General features: G+C 37.8%; 1 protein-coding gene across 2 annotated transcripts in view; it reads left to right on the plus strand.

Moving 5' to 3' along the window:
* vldlr (very low density lipoprotein receptor) overlaps window positions 1-20,343 on the plus strand; it is a 258,783-nt gene that overhangs the window by 79,668 nt on the left and 158,772 nt on the right. For both annotated transcript variants that reach the window (XM_039751092.1, XM_039751091.1), the window contains exon 5: window positions 15,368-15,736. In XM_039751092.1, the coding sequence (XP_039607026.1) occupies window positions 15,368-15,736 (369 nt within the window). The remainder of the gene's footprint in view (window positions 1-15,367; window positions 15,737-20,343) is intronic.

Here is a 20,343-nt window from a genome sequence, read left to right on the forward strand (position 1 = left end):
ACGAGTTCTCTCTGCATGTTGATTTCTACAGTCTGTGCGATAAAATTAGCATAGGTACAGCCATTTGAAAAACATCTAAAGCAACAATATAACCTTGAAAATAAAATTCAAAAAGCGAAAAATATCATGTGCACTGTAAAAGCAAGCATATTAATTTAATCCTTTGTTTCTTCTGGAAACAGAAATGCACTTGTATAAGTTAATGGTAAACAATGTCACTACTTTCACTTGTACTTTATTCAAAGCATAAACTTGTTAGCTTTTAAACTCCTAAATGACGAAGCTGAAAGGCTGCAACAGCCTCATAGTAACATTGGATTAGCAAGATTAAAACCCTACTTCGTCTAGATAGTGTGTAAGATTTTGTATATAGCTTTAGTCCAAGTGAAATCATAGCATTATGTCCATGTGAGGACGTTTGGTCGTACCTGGTTTCAAGCTTTCAACATCTCTCTGGTCTTAATCATGTCTCTTTCCCCTTTCTGACTGATTGCATTCAGCCTGACAGCTGGTCAGCCTAGCTGTACTAGAAACTTAGCTGGCAGTGGGACTGTAGTCTTCCTCCTTTTTTAAGGGGTTGCCACAGCAGATCATCGGTTTCTATATTTTCCTGTCCTCCATCTTTCTGTCACACCCATTACCTGCATGTCTTCTCTCAACATTGCCTTAAACCTTCTCTTATGCCTTTTTTTTCTTCTTGCCTGGCAGCTCAATTCTTAGCATCCTTTTCCCAATATGCCCAGCATCTCTCCTCTGCACATATCCAAACCAATGCAATCTCGCCTCTCTAACTTTGTCGTCCAACCAGAGCTGACCCTCAAATGTACTCGTTTCTAGTCTTGTCCATCCCTTGTCCCACCCAAATCTTAGCATCTTTAATTCTGCCACTTCTAGTTCTGTCTCCTGCTTTCTGGTCAGTGCCACAGTCGTCACTCCAACCCATATAACGAAGCTGGTCTCAACTGTCCTGTAGACCTTTCACTCTTGCTGATAACAGTCTGTCACAAATTATTCCCAACACACTTCTTCACACATTCCACCCTGCCTGCACTTTTTCACCTCTTCCTCAATCGGTTACTCTGTAATATTGATCCCAAGTATTTAAACTCCTCCACTTTCGCCAACTCTATTCCCTGCATCCTCACCATTCCACTGACCTTCCTCTCATTGACAGACATGTATTCTGTCTTGTTCCTACTGACCTTCATTCCAGTCGTCTTTAGAGCATGTGTCCGCCTCTCCAGGGTCTACACAACCTGCTCCCTACTCTCGCTACAGATCACAATATAAGCAAACCTCAGCGTCCAAGGGGACGCTTCTCTAATCATGTCTCAGCCTGCCCATCACACTGCAAATAAAGGGCTTGGAGCGGATTTCCCCATTGTAATCCCATCTCCCCATTGAATGCATCCGTCACTCCTAGCACAGACCTCGCCACTGTCACACTTCCCTCGTACATATCCTGTACAACTTTTGCATACTTCTGTCACTCCCGACTTCCTCATACTACTCCTCAAGGCACCCTGTCATATGCTTTCTCCAGGCCCACAAAGACTCAATGCAACTCCTTCTGGCCTTCTCTATACTTCTATACTTTTTATTTTTTTTATTTTTTACAAAGCAAACTTAGTTTTCTAATTAACATATTGTTCCTTAAACACAGAACTTAGGAAATATCCGTTTTACTTAATTAGCACAGGAGTTCAATTAAAAACAGAAGCTGGTTGGAACAAAAACCTACAGCGACAGGGGGTCCCCAGGACCGACGTTAGGAACCCCTGTGTTAAAGTATTTTCAACCATTGGCCCAGACAGTGGAACTTACCAAAATAGCCCATTTAATAGCAGCTCCTGACACCAAATACACCACTCCCTAGTTTAAGCAGAATTGATGCCAAATTAAGCTTAATGTCCTTTTCCACATCTCTTGTACATTCCAATTCAGATGGATCTTGCTATATGAACTTCTCAATTTACTCTGCTCTAAGATCACTTGTCTGTCCAACAATATGTAAAGAACCTTGACAAATCAAAATAATTTGGTTTCGTATCTTTTCTCCATTTGTGTGTATGAAAACATCCATAAACATTTCATTTAAATTGCCATCTGTATACAGGCAAGTGATGGTCTCAAATTTCCTAAGAGGTGGTCTGATATGTTGAATATTCACTTTTCACATATTTGACATTTGAAAAGCCAAAGAATTATTTTGAGATCTTTAGGGGGGCATCTAGAGATGTGGCTTAAAGCGGCATTCCAAGTTTTTAATACGCAAGGGTAGGAGTTTTTATGGACAAAATTCCTGATTAGTCTGAAGTGTTTGAGGAGCAGACTGCCTTGAAAATGAAGCATCACAAGATTTACATTTCTATGTTAACTGTAAAGCAACCATTTCATATGGGTTAATCACTTAAGTGGAAATTGATGGTTTTATTTTTCTGAATCTGGAATGGTAATTTTTTTATTTTTAGTTACAAATCCTCTCATGCAGTATATAAGCTATCAATATCACAAAACATAACTGTGTTAAAGATTTCAGTTGGGGACAATCTTGTGTGTGTATATGTATATGTTGTGTGTGTGTGTGTGTAATTTTTTAAATTTGATTTAAGTGTAGCAGAGTAGCTCAGTTGTCTACAAAGTAAAGGTCAAGTTTAAAGCCTTGCCATACACAACTGAAAAGCTGTTCAAACAGCAGGTTCCTCTTGCTCCTTAAAAGGATGTTTAAGTTAAAATGTAATGCATATCTAAACATTTTCCAACCTGAAGCACAATTAGTAGATGTTTACCCCTACCTTGGAATGTGTATTGGATTTCTTTTTTTTTTTTATTATTTATTAATTTTATTACAATCAATACATAGCAATCAAGTTTTTACAAAAAAAAAAGAATTATGCTAAGAACAGATCGATCCCCACCCTTGAGAGAGAGAGCAAGCCAAACGGTGTAAAATTTAAGGCTTTTAAAAATACCTAAATCAACAAATTCTCTGTGCTTTATAAAATCATTTCAAAATATTACTGATTAGATCCTGCCATGTTTTGAAAAAGTCTGCACAGATCCTCTAACTGAGTATTTGATTTTTCCAATTTTAAATAATATAACACATCAGTTTCCCACTGACTTAAAAGAGGAGAGTTTGGGTTCTTCCAGTTTATCAGAATAAGTCTGCGTGCCAACAGTGTAGTGAATGCAATCACAGTTTGTTTGTCTTTCTCCACTTTAAGACCCTCTGGAAGAACCCCAAACACAGCTGTTAATGGGTTAGGAGGGATTGTGAGTCCAAGACTGTCTGAGAGGTAATTAAAAATTTTTGTCCAGAATAATGTTAATTTGGTGCAGGCCCAGAACATGTGACCTAGTGAGGCTGGGGCTTGGTTGCAACGTTCGCAGGTTGGATCATGCCCTGGAAACATTTTGGAGAGTTTTAGTCGAGACAGATGTGCTCGATATATAATTTTGAGTTGTATAATTGTATGCTTTGCGCATATGGAGCTTGAGTGAATTCTCTGCATTGCTACTTTCCACTCCTTTTCTGATATATTAATTGAGAGGTCATTTTCCCAGTGTCCTCTTGGATCTTTGAAAGGAAGGGATTGTAAAAGGATTTTATATATTGTAGAGATGGAGTCTAACTCCTTGAAATTGAGCAATAATTTTTCCAGCGTGGATGAGGGTGCAAGATGAGGAAAATCTGGAAGGTTCTGTTTAACAAAGTTCCTGATTTGAAGATAGTGAAAGAAATTTGTAGCTGGAATGTTAAATTTGGAATGTAATTGTTCATAGGATGCAAAGGCGTTGTCTATATAAAGATCTCTAAGCAAGTTAATTCCAAATTTTTCCAGATATTAAAAACTGCATATGTTTGTGAGGGTTGAAAGAGGTGGTTCTTTTGCAGGGTGCCACAGAAAGAAGCTTCTCCGTCTTAAAATGCTTTCTACATTGGTTCCAGATTCTAAGTGAGTGGAGCACAATTGGGTTATTAGTGTATTGCCGATAGCGTGTGTTTATTGGAGCACAAAGCAAGGAATACAAAGAAGTACTGCAGGATTTTACTTCTATTGCGGTCCATGCCTGTGTATGTTCTTCTATTTGTGTCCAGGTTCTTATCGACTGTATATTTGCCCCAGTAATAAAACTGGAAGTTAGGTAGAGCCATGCCGCTTCTGCCTTTTGTCTTTGTAGGGTCGCTCTTTTGATGCGTGGATGTTTAGAATTCCAAATAAATGAGGTTATTGTTGAATCTAATTGCTTAAAGAACGATTTATTAATGTATATTGGTATGTTTTGAAATAAAAAGGAGCTTAGGAAGAATATTCATCTTAACAGTGTTAATTCTTCCAGCTAGTGTGAGATGAAGGGTTGACCATCTATGCAAGTCTTGTTTAATTTTTTCCATACAGACGCGAAATTTTGTTGATAAAGAGCTTTATGTTTACTTGTGATGTTTACCCCGAGGTATTTAAACTGTTCTGCAATGATAAAAGGAAGGGTGTCTAATCTAATATTATATGCTTGCGAATTCACCGGAAAGAGTACACTTTTATTCAGATTAATTCTGAGACCAGAGAGCTTTTGAAATTCTGTGAGTGCTGCTAAGACTGCAGGCACAGAATTTTCTGGATCCGATATATACAGTACCATGTCATCTGCATATAATGAGATTTTCTGTTCCAGTCCTTCTCTGCTAATCCCCTTTATCTGATCAGTATTTCGACAATGTATTGCCAGTGGTTCAATGGCAATTGCAAACAGCAGTGGTGACAAAGGGCATCCTTGTCTTGTGCCACGTTCTAGTTTAAAGTAGTCTGAGCAAATGTTATTGATGCAAACTGAAGCTTCTGGGTTAGTATACAGTAATTTAATCCATGCACAAATGTTCGGGCCAAACCCAAACTTCTCCAAAATAGTAAAAAGGTATTTCCATTCAATCATGTCGAATGCTTTTTCTGCATCCAATGATAATAATATTTCTGGGGTGTTTGATTTAGTTGGTGAGTATATTACATTAAACAGGCGTCGAAGATTTGAAGATAAGTGTCGGCCCGTAATAAATCCAGTTTGGTCTTGTGATATTATTGAGGGGAGCACTTTCTCCATCCTTCTAGCTATGATTTTAGAGAGTATTTTAACGTCGTTATTCAGAAGTGAAATTGGATTTCTTGATTGTGATTATTCTCACAACTATGCCCTCTAAAATGGTCAAAACATTTAATTTTTTAACTTGACGCCATGGCGAAGGCATTAAACAACCTTCATTCACCAATACAATTTCACATTTAACAGTAGCTCCGAAATTTTCTTAACACTATCCACAAAGATTAATAACCTGAATAATGTTATACAGTACAAAGATCATTCAGTGGCATGAGAGAAATTGGCTTACCCTTGATACATTAACTATATTGTACACCTGACTTAACTCCTGATCTACACCAATTAAAATTAAATTACTGCACATAATTGTACTTTTTGTAATAAATCAATTGATCAGAAAGGTTACTATCTTCACTAAGTGGACAACTAACTGAAGATACATCAAACCAAAAATTTTAACGCTACAAATTCTTTTGAGTCCCACTTCCCTGCATATATCTTAAAAATTTAGCATCTTCAACAAAATCTAGATGGTCATATTGTGCGATTCAGCACAATCGCAGCCTGCAGTTAAATTTTTGTGATCATAGCAATGTGTCACCTGGTCAACTATTTTGCAATCCAGTACCAATGGATGTGTAGCCCCTTCTGCATTTTGTGTCTACTTTTGCAAGAAGGTATTTCAAATGTAGCTTGTGCTGTTTCACAACTGGTGCAGTCCAGTCCCATCCTCTTATTTCTCCTCTACAGTTCCCTAAGCACAACATTCAGGATTTGATGGCATCAGAAACATCCTTCTGCACTGCTTCACACTGCTCTTCATCACAAATCATTAACAGGGCTTGTTTAAAAGCTTACTGTACTAAGTGTTGTATCACTTACCCCTCAACTCCTAAATACCTACAGTAACATACTAGAAACTCTTCTAACAAACACAGATACAAAGAAATAATGAAAAATACCTTTTCAAGCCTTGTTTACAAACGTAATGTGCACGTAAACAACTTTACATTGTTCAGGTCACTAGAAAACCAGAGTTATCATTTTAAACTTGCTGCTGATGGGGGGGAAAAATACAAGGTTTGCTTTGGAAACTGTCCTTTTTGTACAGTCCATGAAAGCTGCAAAGAGGTCATTATGGATTAAATGTGCTACTCCTGAACGTAGGTAAAAATGTAGCCAAACTGTAATTTTAATATAAAATATTAATTTGACGACTTTACTATTTAGGGGGGTGGGGGGTAATCCTTCGGATCAACCTGAACTTAATTGAAGGTTCAAGAAAATGGTGAAACACCACACAAACTCCTGTTCTTTCTCCTCTGCCCATGCTTTGTTTGCAAACGCACAATAAAATCAGTGTAAATTCTTTGAGTCAAGGAATTTCTCTTTAGTTGGTATACTTAGTTGGAATTAACGTTACACTTTTTTTTTTTTTTTTTTTTGCATCTATTGTCCCACTGTTTTTTTCAGCTTCCACTTTGTTTGTTGTCCAGCATGCGGGATCTTCTCAAATGATTTTTGAAAGTCGAGATAAAATCATATGTACTAAACTTCTTTTCTTTTTGCCTTTTTATTGAATTCCAGCATATTGGCAAAACCCAATATCCCTTGATTGAAACCATGCTGATCCTTAAGCTCTGTGGTGCATGGTGAGCTTACTGGCCTGTTTCTCTTGGATCTGCCCGGTTGGCCTTGTATAACTGGGTAACATTTCCTATTTTCCAGTCCCAGGTGTTGGGACTTCCGTATTTCAAGGATTTGTATATGTAGTCACTCATCTCGTTAAAATCTGATTTCAACCTGTTTACACTTAAGCAGTATTACCTTTTTTGTAAGATCAGCTTAGTTTAATAAAGGTATTCCAGTGAAGTCCCCCATTTTCCTGTAAATATGCCCTTTTAAAATTGAAGATGTTCCTTGAAATACTGTCATCTTTGGGTGGTGGCCTATAGTCCACTAAGTCCTTTTCCTAATGCTTTACAGGCAGATCAGATGTTGAACTTAAGATAAGCATTTAACTTTTTTCTGTTCAGATTATCCTTCCTAAAAAGTGTGCCCATTTGTTATACTCATCCCCATATTTATTAGCCAGGTTTCTGTTGTTGCAATATCATAATTGTACTTGGCTAGATAAAACTACACCTTGCTTGTTTTTTGGTTTCCTCTAGCATTAAGGCAAGCTATTTTAATTGAATTTATTAAAAGCAAGTAACATTCCATACAAACAAGTCAAACTTTTAAAAATTGAGTTCAATTCAACCCCTATCAAGAGAGAGGAAAGCCAATAGCCACAGTAAAACTTTAAGAATAAAAAGGAGAGAAGCAAATCACTTTTCTCCCAATTTAAAAGCTTTTTCTAAAATGTTACTGATTAGATCCTACCAGGTTTTAAAGTTTTGAACCTACTTTAAGTGAGAATTTGATTTTCCAATTTAAAGTAATATATTACATTACCCACTGACTTAACCGGGGGTTTTGGATTCTTCCAGTTGAGTAAGAGAAGTCCGTGTGCTAGTATTTAGGTACAGGCAATTAGTTTTTGCACTTCACTTTAAGCCCATTTGGGCGTACACTAAAAACAGCAGTTAATGGATTAGGAGTGAATGTGACACCAAGGCTGCATGATAGGCATTTAAAGATTTTGGTCCAGAATGATGTTAGTTTGGTGTGCACCCATAACACATATAGCCCAATGAGGCTGGATCACAATTGGAATGTTTGAAGGTTGGATCTTGCCCTGAAAACTTTTTTTACAATTTTTAAACAAGATAAATGTGCTCGAAGATTACGTTGAATAATGGTATGCTTTGCACGTTTAGAGTGAATTCAGTGGATGACTGTTGTCCTCTCCTTTTTCTGAAATTTTGTGCAAGGTCATCCCCAGTGCACTCTGGAATTAGACTTCTTTGAAAAGGGTATTTATCTAAATAAAGTACAAAGATTATTTTGGCATTTTTCAAGTTGAAGTTTACTTGTATATTAGCCACAAGAAACTGCTTTATATTTGTAGCCAACATGCTCCCTAGGGAAAGTCTCCTTGGAAATTTGCCACCTTTCTTAAACCCATTTTATATGTCATTCACAAGTGATATGGCAGTAATTGAAAGAATAAATCGGTAATACTAACTGAAGATTATACTTCTGTTTTAATATTGGTTTACCACTGAAAATAGTCAAAGGAGAGCTATACTTCACTAAAGAATGATGCATTTGGAGTTTGCTGCAATCAGTGCTTGTCCAGTCTTGGACAGTGTGGGAAAGTGTCCTAGGCACGGGGGCAGGAGCAATGTCTTCCTTCCAACCATAGGCGAGTTCTGGAGTGTTATGCATTTAGATTTGTATACCTTTTAAAACTGCAACCTCCAAACAAAGGTACAATTGGTTTGACTGCAGAAGTTGCTTGCGTGGGATCCCTTAAAACAGCCATTGACCCTGACAACCCTGGCCAAATAGGGTACATCAGCATTTAAGTATTGTCGCACTTCTCCATGTCCGGTTCACCCTGTCCTTTAGAATCTCATTGTAAATAAAACTGGATATGAGTAACACTTACAGATCACAGTGGCACACTAAAAGCCTTTGACTATAGCATTAAGCATTTTTAAATGTAATTGAATAAATTTATAAATGTTTTATATTAAATGCTGATAAGGGTGTGTTTGGTATTGTAACTAGGAGAATCTGGTTCAGCTGTGCTAGATTGGTTTGATCTCTAAACTTGATCATATCTAAGATAGTCATGATTAATATGAGACTTAGATGTAAATTTAGTATTGCATAAGCTACACAAATAGTCTGAGCCAATCTTGCTTCAAGCTTGTATAGTGGAGTATTTTTAGTTGTTGGATCTAATATTGAACTATAATTGAATTTGCAGCATTTCCTACATACTGTAAATGTACAGGGTGGGCCATTTATATGGATACACCTTAATAAAATGGGAATGGTTGGTGATATTAACTTCCTGTTTGGCGCACAAGTATATGTGAGGGGGAAAACTTTTCAGGATGGGTGGTGACCATTTTGAAGTCGGCCATTTTGGATCCAACTTTTTTTTTCAATAGGAAGAGGGTCATGTGACACATCAAACTTATTGGGAATTTCACAAGAAAAACAATGGTGTGCTTGGTTTTAACGTAACTTTATTCTTTCATGAGTTATTTACAAGTTTCTCTTTGTTTACAGCCATTGACATGTCGCAGAGGTTAACACGTGAGGAGCGGATAGAAATTGTGTTGATGTTTGGTGAACGCAGTAACCGGGTCATTGCAGCAGATTTCAATGCAAGACATCCTACGAGACCACCCATCTCCCATGCTACAGTTAGCAAACTGCTTGCTAAGTTTCGTGAAACTGATTCAGTGTTGATTTGCCAAAATGTGGACGCATGAAAACTGTCACTAATGAAGAAACATCAGTGGCAGTCCTAGCTTCATTCAGCAAGAGCCCACAACGTAGCACTCGCCGCATGTCACTGGAGAGTGGCATTAGTCGAACATCCCTTCGGCGGATATTAGCTACTCACAAATGGCACCCTTACAAACTCCAGCTACTGCAGCATCTCAACGAGGATGACCCAGATCGGCGCACTGAATTTGCAGAATGGGCAAAACAAAAATTGGAACAGGATCCTCAGTTTATGCAGAAGATTTTGTTCAGTGATGAGGGAAACTTTTATGTGAATGGTGAAGTTAACAAACAAAACCACCACTATTGGTCTGACACTAACCCACATTGGATAGATCCCTCCAAGACTGTTGGAACAAAAAAATTGATGGTGTGGTATATGGGGTACAAAGATAGTGGGGCCATTCATCAATGGAAACCTCAAGGCTACTGGATATGCAAAATTGCTACATGATGTGTTTCCCTCTTTATGCACTGAAGCTGGCACGTTCCCTGAGTTTTTCCAGCAAGATGGTGCACCACCACATTATGGGTGTCCGGTCCGAGCATTCCTAGATGAACAGTTTCCTGGAAAGTGGATTGGTCGTCGTGGGCCAGTTGAATGGCCCCCAAGGTCTCCCGATCTGACCCCCTTAGACTTTTATCTTTGGGGTCATCTGAAGGCAGTTGTCTATGCTGTGAAGATACGAGATGTGCAGCACCTGAAACTACAGGTACTGGAAGCCTGTGCTAGCATTTCTCCTGCGGTGTTGCTATCAGTGTGTGAAGAGTTGGAGAAGAGGGTTGCATTGACAATCCAACACAATGGGCAGCACATTGAACACATTTTATAAGTGGTCAGAAACTTGTAAATAACTCAAGAAAGAATAGTTACGTTAAAACCAAACCCACCATTGTTTTTCTTGTGAAATTCCCAATAAGTTTGTGTCACATGACCCTCTTATTGAAGAAAAAGTTGGATCCAAAATGGCCGACTTCAAAATGGCCACCATGGTCACCACCCATCTTGAAAAGTTTTCCCCTCACATATAATAATGTGCCACAAACAAAGTTAATATCACCAACCATTCCCATTTTATTAAGGTGTATCCATATAAATGGCCCACCCTGTATATCTCAAACATGTGTAGCTTGTATGCTCTAATTGGAGAAAGTAAAATTAGGGGTGGATTTCCTTAAGCTATAGAGAATTTAAGCATTTGAAATTCAAATAGGTGTCAATTTTAGTAAGTAATCAAGGTTGCTATGAGCTCTTAAATGGGCAGTTTTAAGAGCGTTGAATAAAGTGATGTTTGTAGCAAAAGCGATAAACATCTGTCTGGCTAAATGATTTGTACACTTTCTCAAGTCTGGTTGTTGGTAAATATTATTCTTTTAAGAGATTATTTTGGGATTTTTATGATCAGATTTTTTTTTTTTTGTTTTAAATGCAAATGTGTTCGGGAGTAGAAATATATAAATATATATATAAATGTACTTTTGCAAGATGAGATTTTTTTGTAATGTGCTTGAAGTTAGTATAACTTTGAATACTAAGTACCTGTTACTTTTAATCTGTGTTGAGTTTTGAGACTAAATTCTGCTACCTGTTAAACATGGCTGCTTATGACTAATTGTTTTTAGTTGAATTAAATTTTTTCATCTGGATAGGTTTACCTGATCTGTGCAGAATAATTTCTCAGTTGAAAACCTAAACCTTGACTCAACACCTTAGATTCAAGTCTGAGTTGTGCTAATTGTCGGTGTACTTGACCTAGTGAACTCATTAGTTATGGGGTCTTTTTCTGTATGTCTTAAGACTGCTGTTAAATTTTTGAAAACAGTAGATTTTATTTTCTTGAGCTGGTGTTTAAGACTTTTTAAACCTGCCTTAAGTAAAATTCTAGAAAAGGGGAGTTTATTACACGGCTAAGTGATCACTTGAATAAACATGCTATTCTTGACAAGTTTCAGAACAAAACAGTGCAGAAACTGCACTTGCTAAAAATAGTAAATTACTTTTAGGTTAATGTAATATAATATAGAGACACACACATACATACATAGATATCTGTCTATCTACTTTGGGGTGCAAGCAGCTGTTGCTGGGGGTGCCAGAATCCATCGAGGAAGAAAAATTAAAAACATTTGTACAAAATGTTAATTTTACTATCCACTCCTAAATAAATGGGCAGGCTATTTAGTGTCGGTGCAATATGCTGCTTGTTAAAACGGATGACTCCTGCTCTTATGTGCATTTAATCCTGCGTGGGTATTATGAACTATCGTATCTGTTCAAGTTCTATTTAAATTTTAAATTTAAGGCATTTTTATTTAGTCGACAGAAATATGTTTAGTAGGAATGCAAGTTAAATTTAGTCATCATTGCATAAATTTTTCTTCACCATAGAAATTTAAAGACTAAATTCAACTTCCATTCCTACCAAAGATATTTCTGGTGACTAAAAATAACCTACTTAGATCCAAATTCAAGCTATTGAGCTGTCACCTGCCTGCCTGAATAAGTCACCCTCGCTTCGCTCTTACTTTCGTACCGTTCATTTACTCATGACTATTCGCGGAAAAATTACAAAATGGAAGGGAGATTACACCGAGTATGGCTTTACCAAAACAATTATGAATAATGGATACTTTATTCGCCATCAATAAAGCTTCAATTGGTGATCTGCTTTTCTGCGTTAACCTCATTTTTTTCATACTTCTCAACCCAAGGGGGTGGGAGGGTAAAATGAATCGGGAAGCGCTGATCAATGTGTACTCGGTGTACTAGGAAATCATGCATTGAGAGAAGTTCCCCTTTGCTTGGAATGCAAAGTGTGATTAAATGCGTTTTTTTTTTTAATGTGTTATGGAGCACATGCATCAAAGCTTCTCAGCTGTGCTTGTGCTAAGAAAAGGAAACATTTTAAAAATAACGTAACACGATTGTCAATGTAACCTTTTGTAAGTAGTGCCTGGAGGATTCAGAGTGTGGAGAAACTCTAGAGACCGCGTGTGTATTAACTTGTGGATTTTTCTGTGAGTATTTGGTGGCAGCGTCACAAAGTTGGTTCCGCAAGACTGAGTTAGCTGCGGAGCTCAGCTCAGAGCGAAATGAGATGAATGGGAAGGGAGATGATGACGTGACTCCCCCATCCGCCTTAACTGTCAATCCCCCCACAAAGACAGTTTCTCGGAATTTGCATAAGCACAGCCCTTCAACAGCAATTTTAACTTGATTACAAAGTGATCAAAACTCTCGTTTATATCCTGCGTCCTCATTAAACTTGTATCCCGCATTACCCGTGGGCATGACAAACGCCAGCGGCAGCCTGTCTATGAACTTAATTTAAACTTTAGGTTTACACCGTGCTTTGTTTCCGAAGTAGCTTCACTTATGAATATGGTTGTATATGTCAGTCGCTCGCTTCTTATTGTTTCGCTGCCTTCTGAATTGTATAATGCATGTTTTCTTCAGCGCTTTTTGGAGCTCTTCCTTGTTTTCTACGTACTGCGTTGACAGTTCACGTGATTATGTGGGAGGCGTGATAATGTCACACGAAACTCCGCCCCATATCTCCCCCATGGCCATCGAGCTCATCTCCATTACAGTATATGGAGACAAATAGCTTCCAGTTATGACCATTATGCGTAGAATTTCAAAATGAAGCCTGGCCAACTTTTGTAAGTAAGCTGTAAGGAATGAGTCTGCCAAATTTCATCCTTCTACCTACACGGGAAGTTGGAGAATTAGTGATGAGTCAGTGAGGGCTTTGCCTTTTATTAGTATAGATCACAATATTATAAATCGCCTTAGTCAGTGGTTGGGCATCTTGGGCTGTGTCTTAAATTGGTTTGTCTTAGAATATTTTAATTGTATTAATTATACTTAAAAGACGTGGTGCTCCACAAGGATCTATACTGGGTGCACTGCTATTTTCTATTTACATGCTTCCTTTAGGTCAGTTTACCTAAAGGCATAAATGAGCTACCACAGCTATGCTGAGGAGACACAACTGTATTTATCTATGACGCCAGGTGAACCTGACTCTCTTGGTTCACTGACCCAGTGTCTGTCTTGTTTGTGAATGGATGAGTAGAACTTATCAAACTAAATGAGAAAGCAATTCCTAATTATTGGCCAAAATGGATATAGTATATTTATTTAGAGGTGCCAAACAGCCAAATATAATTTTCGGAATATATTAAGTCAGTGTTCTGAATATACAGTATAACACCATAACCTGATTATATATTACGATGCTTACTTTATATAAAGTCCTTTCCGTGCTTGTCATTTCACTCGTACTAGTGAAAGGTAAACTTCGACAGAAGCCACTCAGTCGATCAGGGATGTGAGGTTCGTCCAAAAATGCACCCATACAAAAAGAATAAATTATATATACTGTTGAAAATGCCAGGCACATGCATCATTTTGAATAAATTAACTGAACAGTGTTGTGTGGTGGGTTTTTTTTTTTGACATTCTGAAGATGTTCTTGTTAACTTTAAGTTGTATTAGGAACTCATTGAGTTTGCTACAAATGTGCCCGAGTCGTTTCAATCAATATAATCTGACTTCATATATTCAGGAATGATTTTATATATTCCAAAGCTGACTTTATATTTTCTGAAAATCATTGTAATTGCCTGTTTGGCACCCTATTTATGTATTTATAAAACCTTGATCCATTAGGCTTAAGTCAACATGTAGGTAAAGAATTTACGGGTAATTGACTTGGACCTAAATTTTAAATCGCATATTAATCTGATACCAGGATAGCATTTTTTTTCACCAAAGGAATATAGCAAAGTTGGATTCCTTAACTTGGCAAGATCCTGAAAAATTAGTTCACGCTTTTGTTTTTAGTCGATTAGATTACTATAACACACTCCTTTCAGAACTACCAAAGAAAGACATCAGTAGGTTGCTACTAGTGCAGAATGCCACTGCAGGAACCTTAACTAGGAAAGAAAATCTGAACACCTATCCAGTTTTGATGTTGCATCTGTTGCCTGGGTCATTCAGAATGGACTTTAAAATACTGGTAGTGGTTTACAAAGCCTTAAATCTCACTCTGTCCTATATTTTGGAATGCCTGTTGCCTTCCACTTTAAGTTGTAACCTTAGGTCTTCAAATGAGTATCTGCTTATAATTCTAAGACCTAAACTTTAAAGAAGCGGTGAGTCAGCCTTCTGCTGTCATGCCTCAAAATCTGGATTAGTTTGCCAATAGAAATTCACCAGGCTAATATGGTAGAGCTTTTTAAACTGCTAAAAACACATTTAAATATGGCCTACTCATAGCTACATTTTTAATGTATCCCTGTTAAGCTATATATGCATTTTTGTTCTGCGGTGGCTGTCTACACCACCACCATCTGATCAAGGCACCACACAGTCCCTACACTGGGTTATCCCAGTGTGACCTTAAATTCTTTTCACAAGTAGCCTGAAAACCATGAGGACTAATTTAGGTCATTTGTTAGGTAGAATGCCTAGTGTGGGCTAGATGATCTCTTGGTATTGGAACCCCAGAAGATTGATTTTTTTTATTTTTTTTTTCTCCACTGCCATCTTGGCTACCTGACCACTTTATTCTTTGTCACTTACCATTGCCTAATCTAAATTTTATTTAATTTAAACTTCATCTTGTAAAGCAATTTGAGGCACACAATTTGTATGATAAATGTGTTATATAAAAGTTGTTGGCACTGCTGAAAGTATTGGAGCAATTGGAAGCTGAACTAGAGTGATCTTGATCTTTTGGCTCTTTTAAACTAAACTTGCAAAATACTCCATCCTTGTTGACATAGGAGAATATACTTGAATATCTTTGTATAAATGTTTTTGTTTTTTCTTCTTCTCCCCAACACACAGGCAATATTACTTGCTTAACTGTTGAGTTCACCTGTCTCAATGGTCGGTGCATATCCCGTAAATTTCTCTGCAATGGCGAAGATGACTGTGGAGATAAAAGTGATGAGCAAGATTGTGTACCTACTTCATGCGGACCCAGTGAATTCCAGTGCAATAATTCTTGTATTCCTGTAAGCTGGGTTTGTGACGATGATGTGGATTGTCAAGACCAGTCAGATGAGTCTTACCAAGTTTGTGGCCATCAGCCCAATCAACCTATAAAATGCTCATCAAGAGAGATGCAATGTGGCTCTGGTGAATGCATTCACCTCAAGTGGCGTTGTGATGGAGATTCGGACTGTAAAGATGGAAGTGATGAATACAACTGCCGTAAGTTTCCTAATTCCATAATTTGGACTACACCATTCCAGGATCCTGATTTGGATATGCCTTATTGCAATTCAGCAATAAATGTCCAGTGAGCTAGTTATGTACAATGCTTTTAACATTCCTTGTAATGTGCTTAACTAATTAAACATTCTGTAGACTGTGTCATCAAGCCCTGCCTCTTAGGACTAGTGTTACCTAAGGTTCCTTTTTATTAAATTCAGCACCAATATAAATTGAATTGAGTAAACGACACAGGCTATAAGTCAAGTGAACTGTATCTTTTACTTCTAAACACAAGGTAATTGTTCTGTGGTTTTATCTGATCCACTTGACAGTAAAAATAGTCAAATTGTACCATCCAGTTATGTATGTATGATGGGTTTAGATTTTTTTCCTCTGTTCCAACATGAAATACCTGTAACTAAAGTCAATGATTGCTCTATTTAAAACAAACTTAGTCTCTCAGAACTGAGATTAATCTTTGTATTTTGAACTTTATTACTTACTCCAGGCGGTATGGTGTGTTGTGTGTTATCCCATGACACAGTGTTCTAATACAATATTTGGGTTGAAATACCATTTTTGCAGTATAGACCTGGATTCTGGAGTGCAAAGGGTCATACAAATAATGCATTTCCCCCTGTAGACTCTATCAAGTCCGTTATTTTACTTTATATGCTTGATGGTCCAGTCAGTTCATAAAAGGCCACTAGAGCTTTTGGTGTTCAATAGACTGGTTGGGCATGTCCAATAAATCCACAAATTAATGGCAAAATGAACAAAAATGTTTGTTTTTGTCAGTCTGTAATTAGGGGTGTAATGGTAGAGAGGTCACTGTTAGGACCTAGTGCTGTACAAGTTTGGTACAATAAGATTTAAGCAACAGAATTCGGAAACGTAAGGTTTATTTTGAAAAGAATGCAGTAACAGTTACCATCCATCCCCCAACCCCTAAGGTAGTCTAGTTGATAGCCTAAGAGCTTGTAGTGTATTAAGCTGTAAATGCATAACACACTCTGTATGGCTTGCTTTTTTTTTTTTTTAGGCAATTTGCAGACACTTTTTTTTTTTTTTTTTTTTAAAAAAACATTAGTAGAGGGTGATTGAGATGCTAGGTACAGTTGTATTAACTGGTAACTTTCCTTTCCAAAACGAATGTTTTGATGTATTATGCAAACACACACACTGAACATAACTATTCACTGAAACATTTCTCATGCTAAGAATGTTGCAAAATAGCAATACAGAGTTGAATAACATACCCATGCCTTTTAAGAGCAATGAATAATTTTTGGTTGATTTTACTGTGTCAATCCAGCATACATTTCTGAACAGTATTCAAGATTTTTTTTGTTTTTTCCTTTAAGAATTATTTTTAGTAGTGAAGGCAGATCGGGTAGCAGTAACTGTCACCTGCGTTTAAGAAAACCCTCTCACAGGTAACTTGGATGGCAGGTACAGGCAGAAAGCATCTTGCTGTTGTGGCTTGATAAGGATAAACGGACTCATGACTTCCCCCAGACTAGTGGGTTGGAATTAATTGAAACCCTTTTGTAATGTAGGCATACATTTCCTCCCTCAAATGCTTCAAATCATACTCGTTCCTCTGGCCATTTTCAAAGAGTGGGCCAGAAGGTCCAGTGATGGTTAACATCTTTGTAGTGGGAGAAAATGCTCCCCCTGACATTGGATTGGCCTGTGAAGTTGATGGACTGGTCCTTGTCTCTGCTCTCACCCTGAGGTATTAGTGGACCTCACCAACTTTGTCATTTAAGACACAAGACAAAGTCATAAGACAAGGTGTTCCGTACTACTCAATTTCTGTGAGATCTTCATAGATCTTCTGATGGCAGACAGGATGCAAGTGAGGAAGTGTCTTAGACCTTGGGATTAAGAGCAGTGCTCTTGATGAGAAAGTCCTAAAGTACAGGGTATTAGTATCTGTTTTGCAGGTTTTCACTGGGGACATGATTGATTTTTCCTGACAGTAGGAGTGTTATTTTTTTTCATGGATTTCAGGATCATTGAAACGGATGGTATTTCAGTGCTCATTAGTATAGTAATTGTCTCAAAAGGCTTCATAATCTCAATAGTCTTCTCTCCAATGCTGACCTCTTGGTCAAACAAGTTGGTAATCTCCTTGCTCTTGATGGCCTGCTCTGTTAACGTGAAGTAAATGGCAGCTTGTTCCATATACCACTCAAACATGTAGTTAGAGTTCCAGAATGTGAACACATCATTTAGACAATGTTTTGGAAAGAAGCATCTCCTGCTTAAGCTCCAAAATATGGGCTGCCATTGTGCTGTGATGGAAATGAATAAACCACTCTTCACATTTTTTCCCCAGACGCTGAAATACCTGGTTAATTGCCGTTTTTCATAATGGTAAGTTTAAAGTATGGGCAAAACATCCTATAGTTGGAACCAGTTCTGTGTTTGATCACTGTTTACTGGATGCCGGGTAAAGTGCAGGGACCACTGATTAGCGTATTTGCATAAGGGATGGAATGTTGTAATGCAACTTGAACACTTAATAAATTCTTGAAGCTAGAGTCTTCTACCACAGCATATGGCCCCTTAACTGTTGAAATGTAAATATGCCAATTGCTTCTGTAGTTTGGCTATGTTTGGAGTTGCATGTAGATGCTCTGATTTGAACATCTGGGTGATAACATTAAATATGTGCTAGCATTTTGTGTGTGTATGTGGGGGGGGGGCTCCCCCTCATACTTCAACTGCTGAACAATACTTAAAACACTTTACTCATCTGATCTACCACTTGCTCTCCATTGCAATTGTAATTCACTGGAAACCATGTTTCTACACAGCTGTTTTAAAAGAAATAGGTGGGACTTGCAGCATATTTGTGGTGTTCACACTAGCCATAGTGTGACTGATTTCCTGAGATACCAATCCGCTTTTGGCTAAATTTGCATAAAGGATTGCATTTTAAAGGTTCTGCGTTGAACTCGCACTTGTAAATTCGGATTGGTCTTGGGTTTATCATTTTATTTTCTCTGTATGATTGCTTGTACTGAACTGTAACTCCTGTACAGTGAATGTTCTGTACAAATGCATACAGTTGCAACCAAGGTTATTATAGTTAACGAAAACTAAAATCAAAACTGAAACTATTAAAACATTTTCGTAAACTGAAATAAAATAACAAAACCGAAATGAAAAGCTAAACGAAACTATTAAAGTAGCTGGAAAGACTAACTGAAATAAAATTTACTAAAATATTTTTTGTTTTCGTTTTTGAATGAATATTCTTGCTGTTAGTCTTTAACCCTTGTAAGTTTTAACACTAAAACAGTCATCCACCACGAGCCGCCCGCACATATTCATCCAGTGAACGGCGGCTGGTGACAGAGGGCGGGTGTTCACACCGCATTTGCAGTGACCGAGCAAGCTGAGTGCGGGTGCGTGTGCGTAAAGCATGAGAAATAGAAAGCGATTTGTGCGCCGCCTTTCTTTGTGCTTGTTGTATATCAAGTTGTAATTCAAATGGCTGAAATCCGAATGTGCTGGTCAACAAAACGTTTACCATGTGGACAGAAAAATCATGAGTGAGTAACGTTTCAGTTTATTTCTCGGGTGTCTGCTTTTTGCTGACAGCATTTCACCTGCCACTTCACACAGGAGAAATTGTTTTTACTTTCTCACATACTAAGTAAGTATAGTATTCATGAAAAAATTCTACCTCGATATTTTGATGAATCTTGACGTTATACACTAACCAGAGTCTAACAATACTGTGCTTGGAACTGTGTGTGTGTACGCGCGTGCGCATGTAAACACGTTCTCTCAAAAACGCAACTAGATAAATGGATTAAATTCAGCCTGTGGTTGTTACACCACAATTATAGATCTGTATTAACGTTTGGGCCAAATCCATCACCCGGAAGTGGTACTTTATCTGAACACATACATTTATTTTTTTTTTAAAATATTTATACAGCTGCAGAGTCCAATTTCTTATACTGAACAATTATAAAAATTTATTTGATTTGTTGTTGATGGTTCCTCAATGTACATAATATAAAAATATAATCATTGTCTTGCGGTTTATTCCTCAAATATCCATACCCATATTTGAGTACAGTGGAACCTCGGTTCACGACCATAATTCGTTCAAGAACTTTGGTCGTAAACAGAGTTGGTCGTGAACCGAAGCAGTTTTCCCCATAGGATTGTATGTAAATACAATTAATCCGTTCCAGACCGTACAAACTGTATGTAAAAATATGTAAAGATTAAGCACAAATATAGTTAATTACACCATAGAATCCACAGTGTAATAGTAAACTAATGTAAAAACATTGAATAACACTGACACAAAACACCCAGGCTCCTGATCAGCTACACGAGCTGGCTCGCCCAGCGCTCTCTCTCTGTAGCACACACACCACCAAAGCCCCTCCCTGCCTGCCTCCCTCCCTACCTCAGCTACAGGAGCAGGCTGGCTCACGCGCTCTCTCTCTCTGTGTAGCGCGAGCGTGCACACACACACACACGCCTATCCTCCCCCCATCCCTTCCCTGTCAGCTGCCTGTGCTCTCTCTGCGCTTGCTCGCTAGTGCTCTCTAATCTCTCTGTAGCACATG

This window comes from Polypterus senegalus, chromosome 4 (assembly GCF_016835505.1).
Source record: "Polypterus senegalus isolate Bchr_013 chromosome 4, ASM1683550v1, whole genome shotgun sequence".
In the NCBI taxonomy this organism is placed as follows: Eukaryota; Metazoa; Chordata; class Cladistia; order Polypteriformes; family Polypteridae; genus Polypterus; species Polypterus senegalus.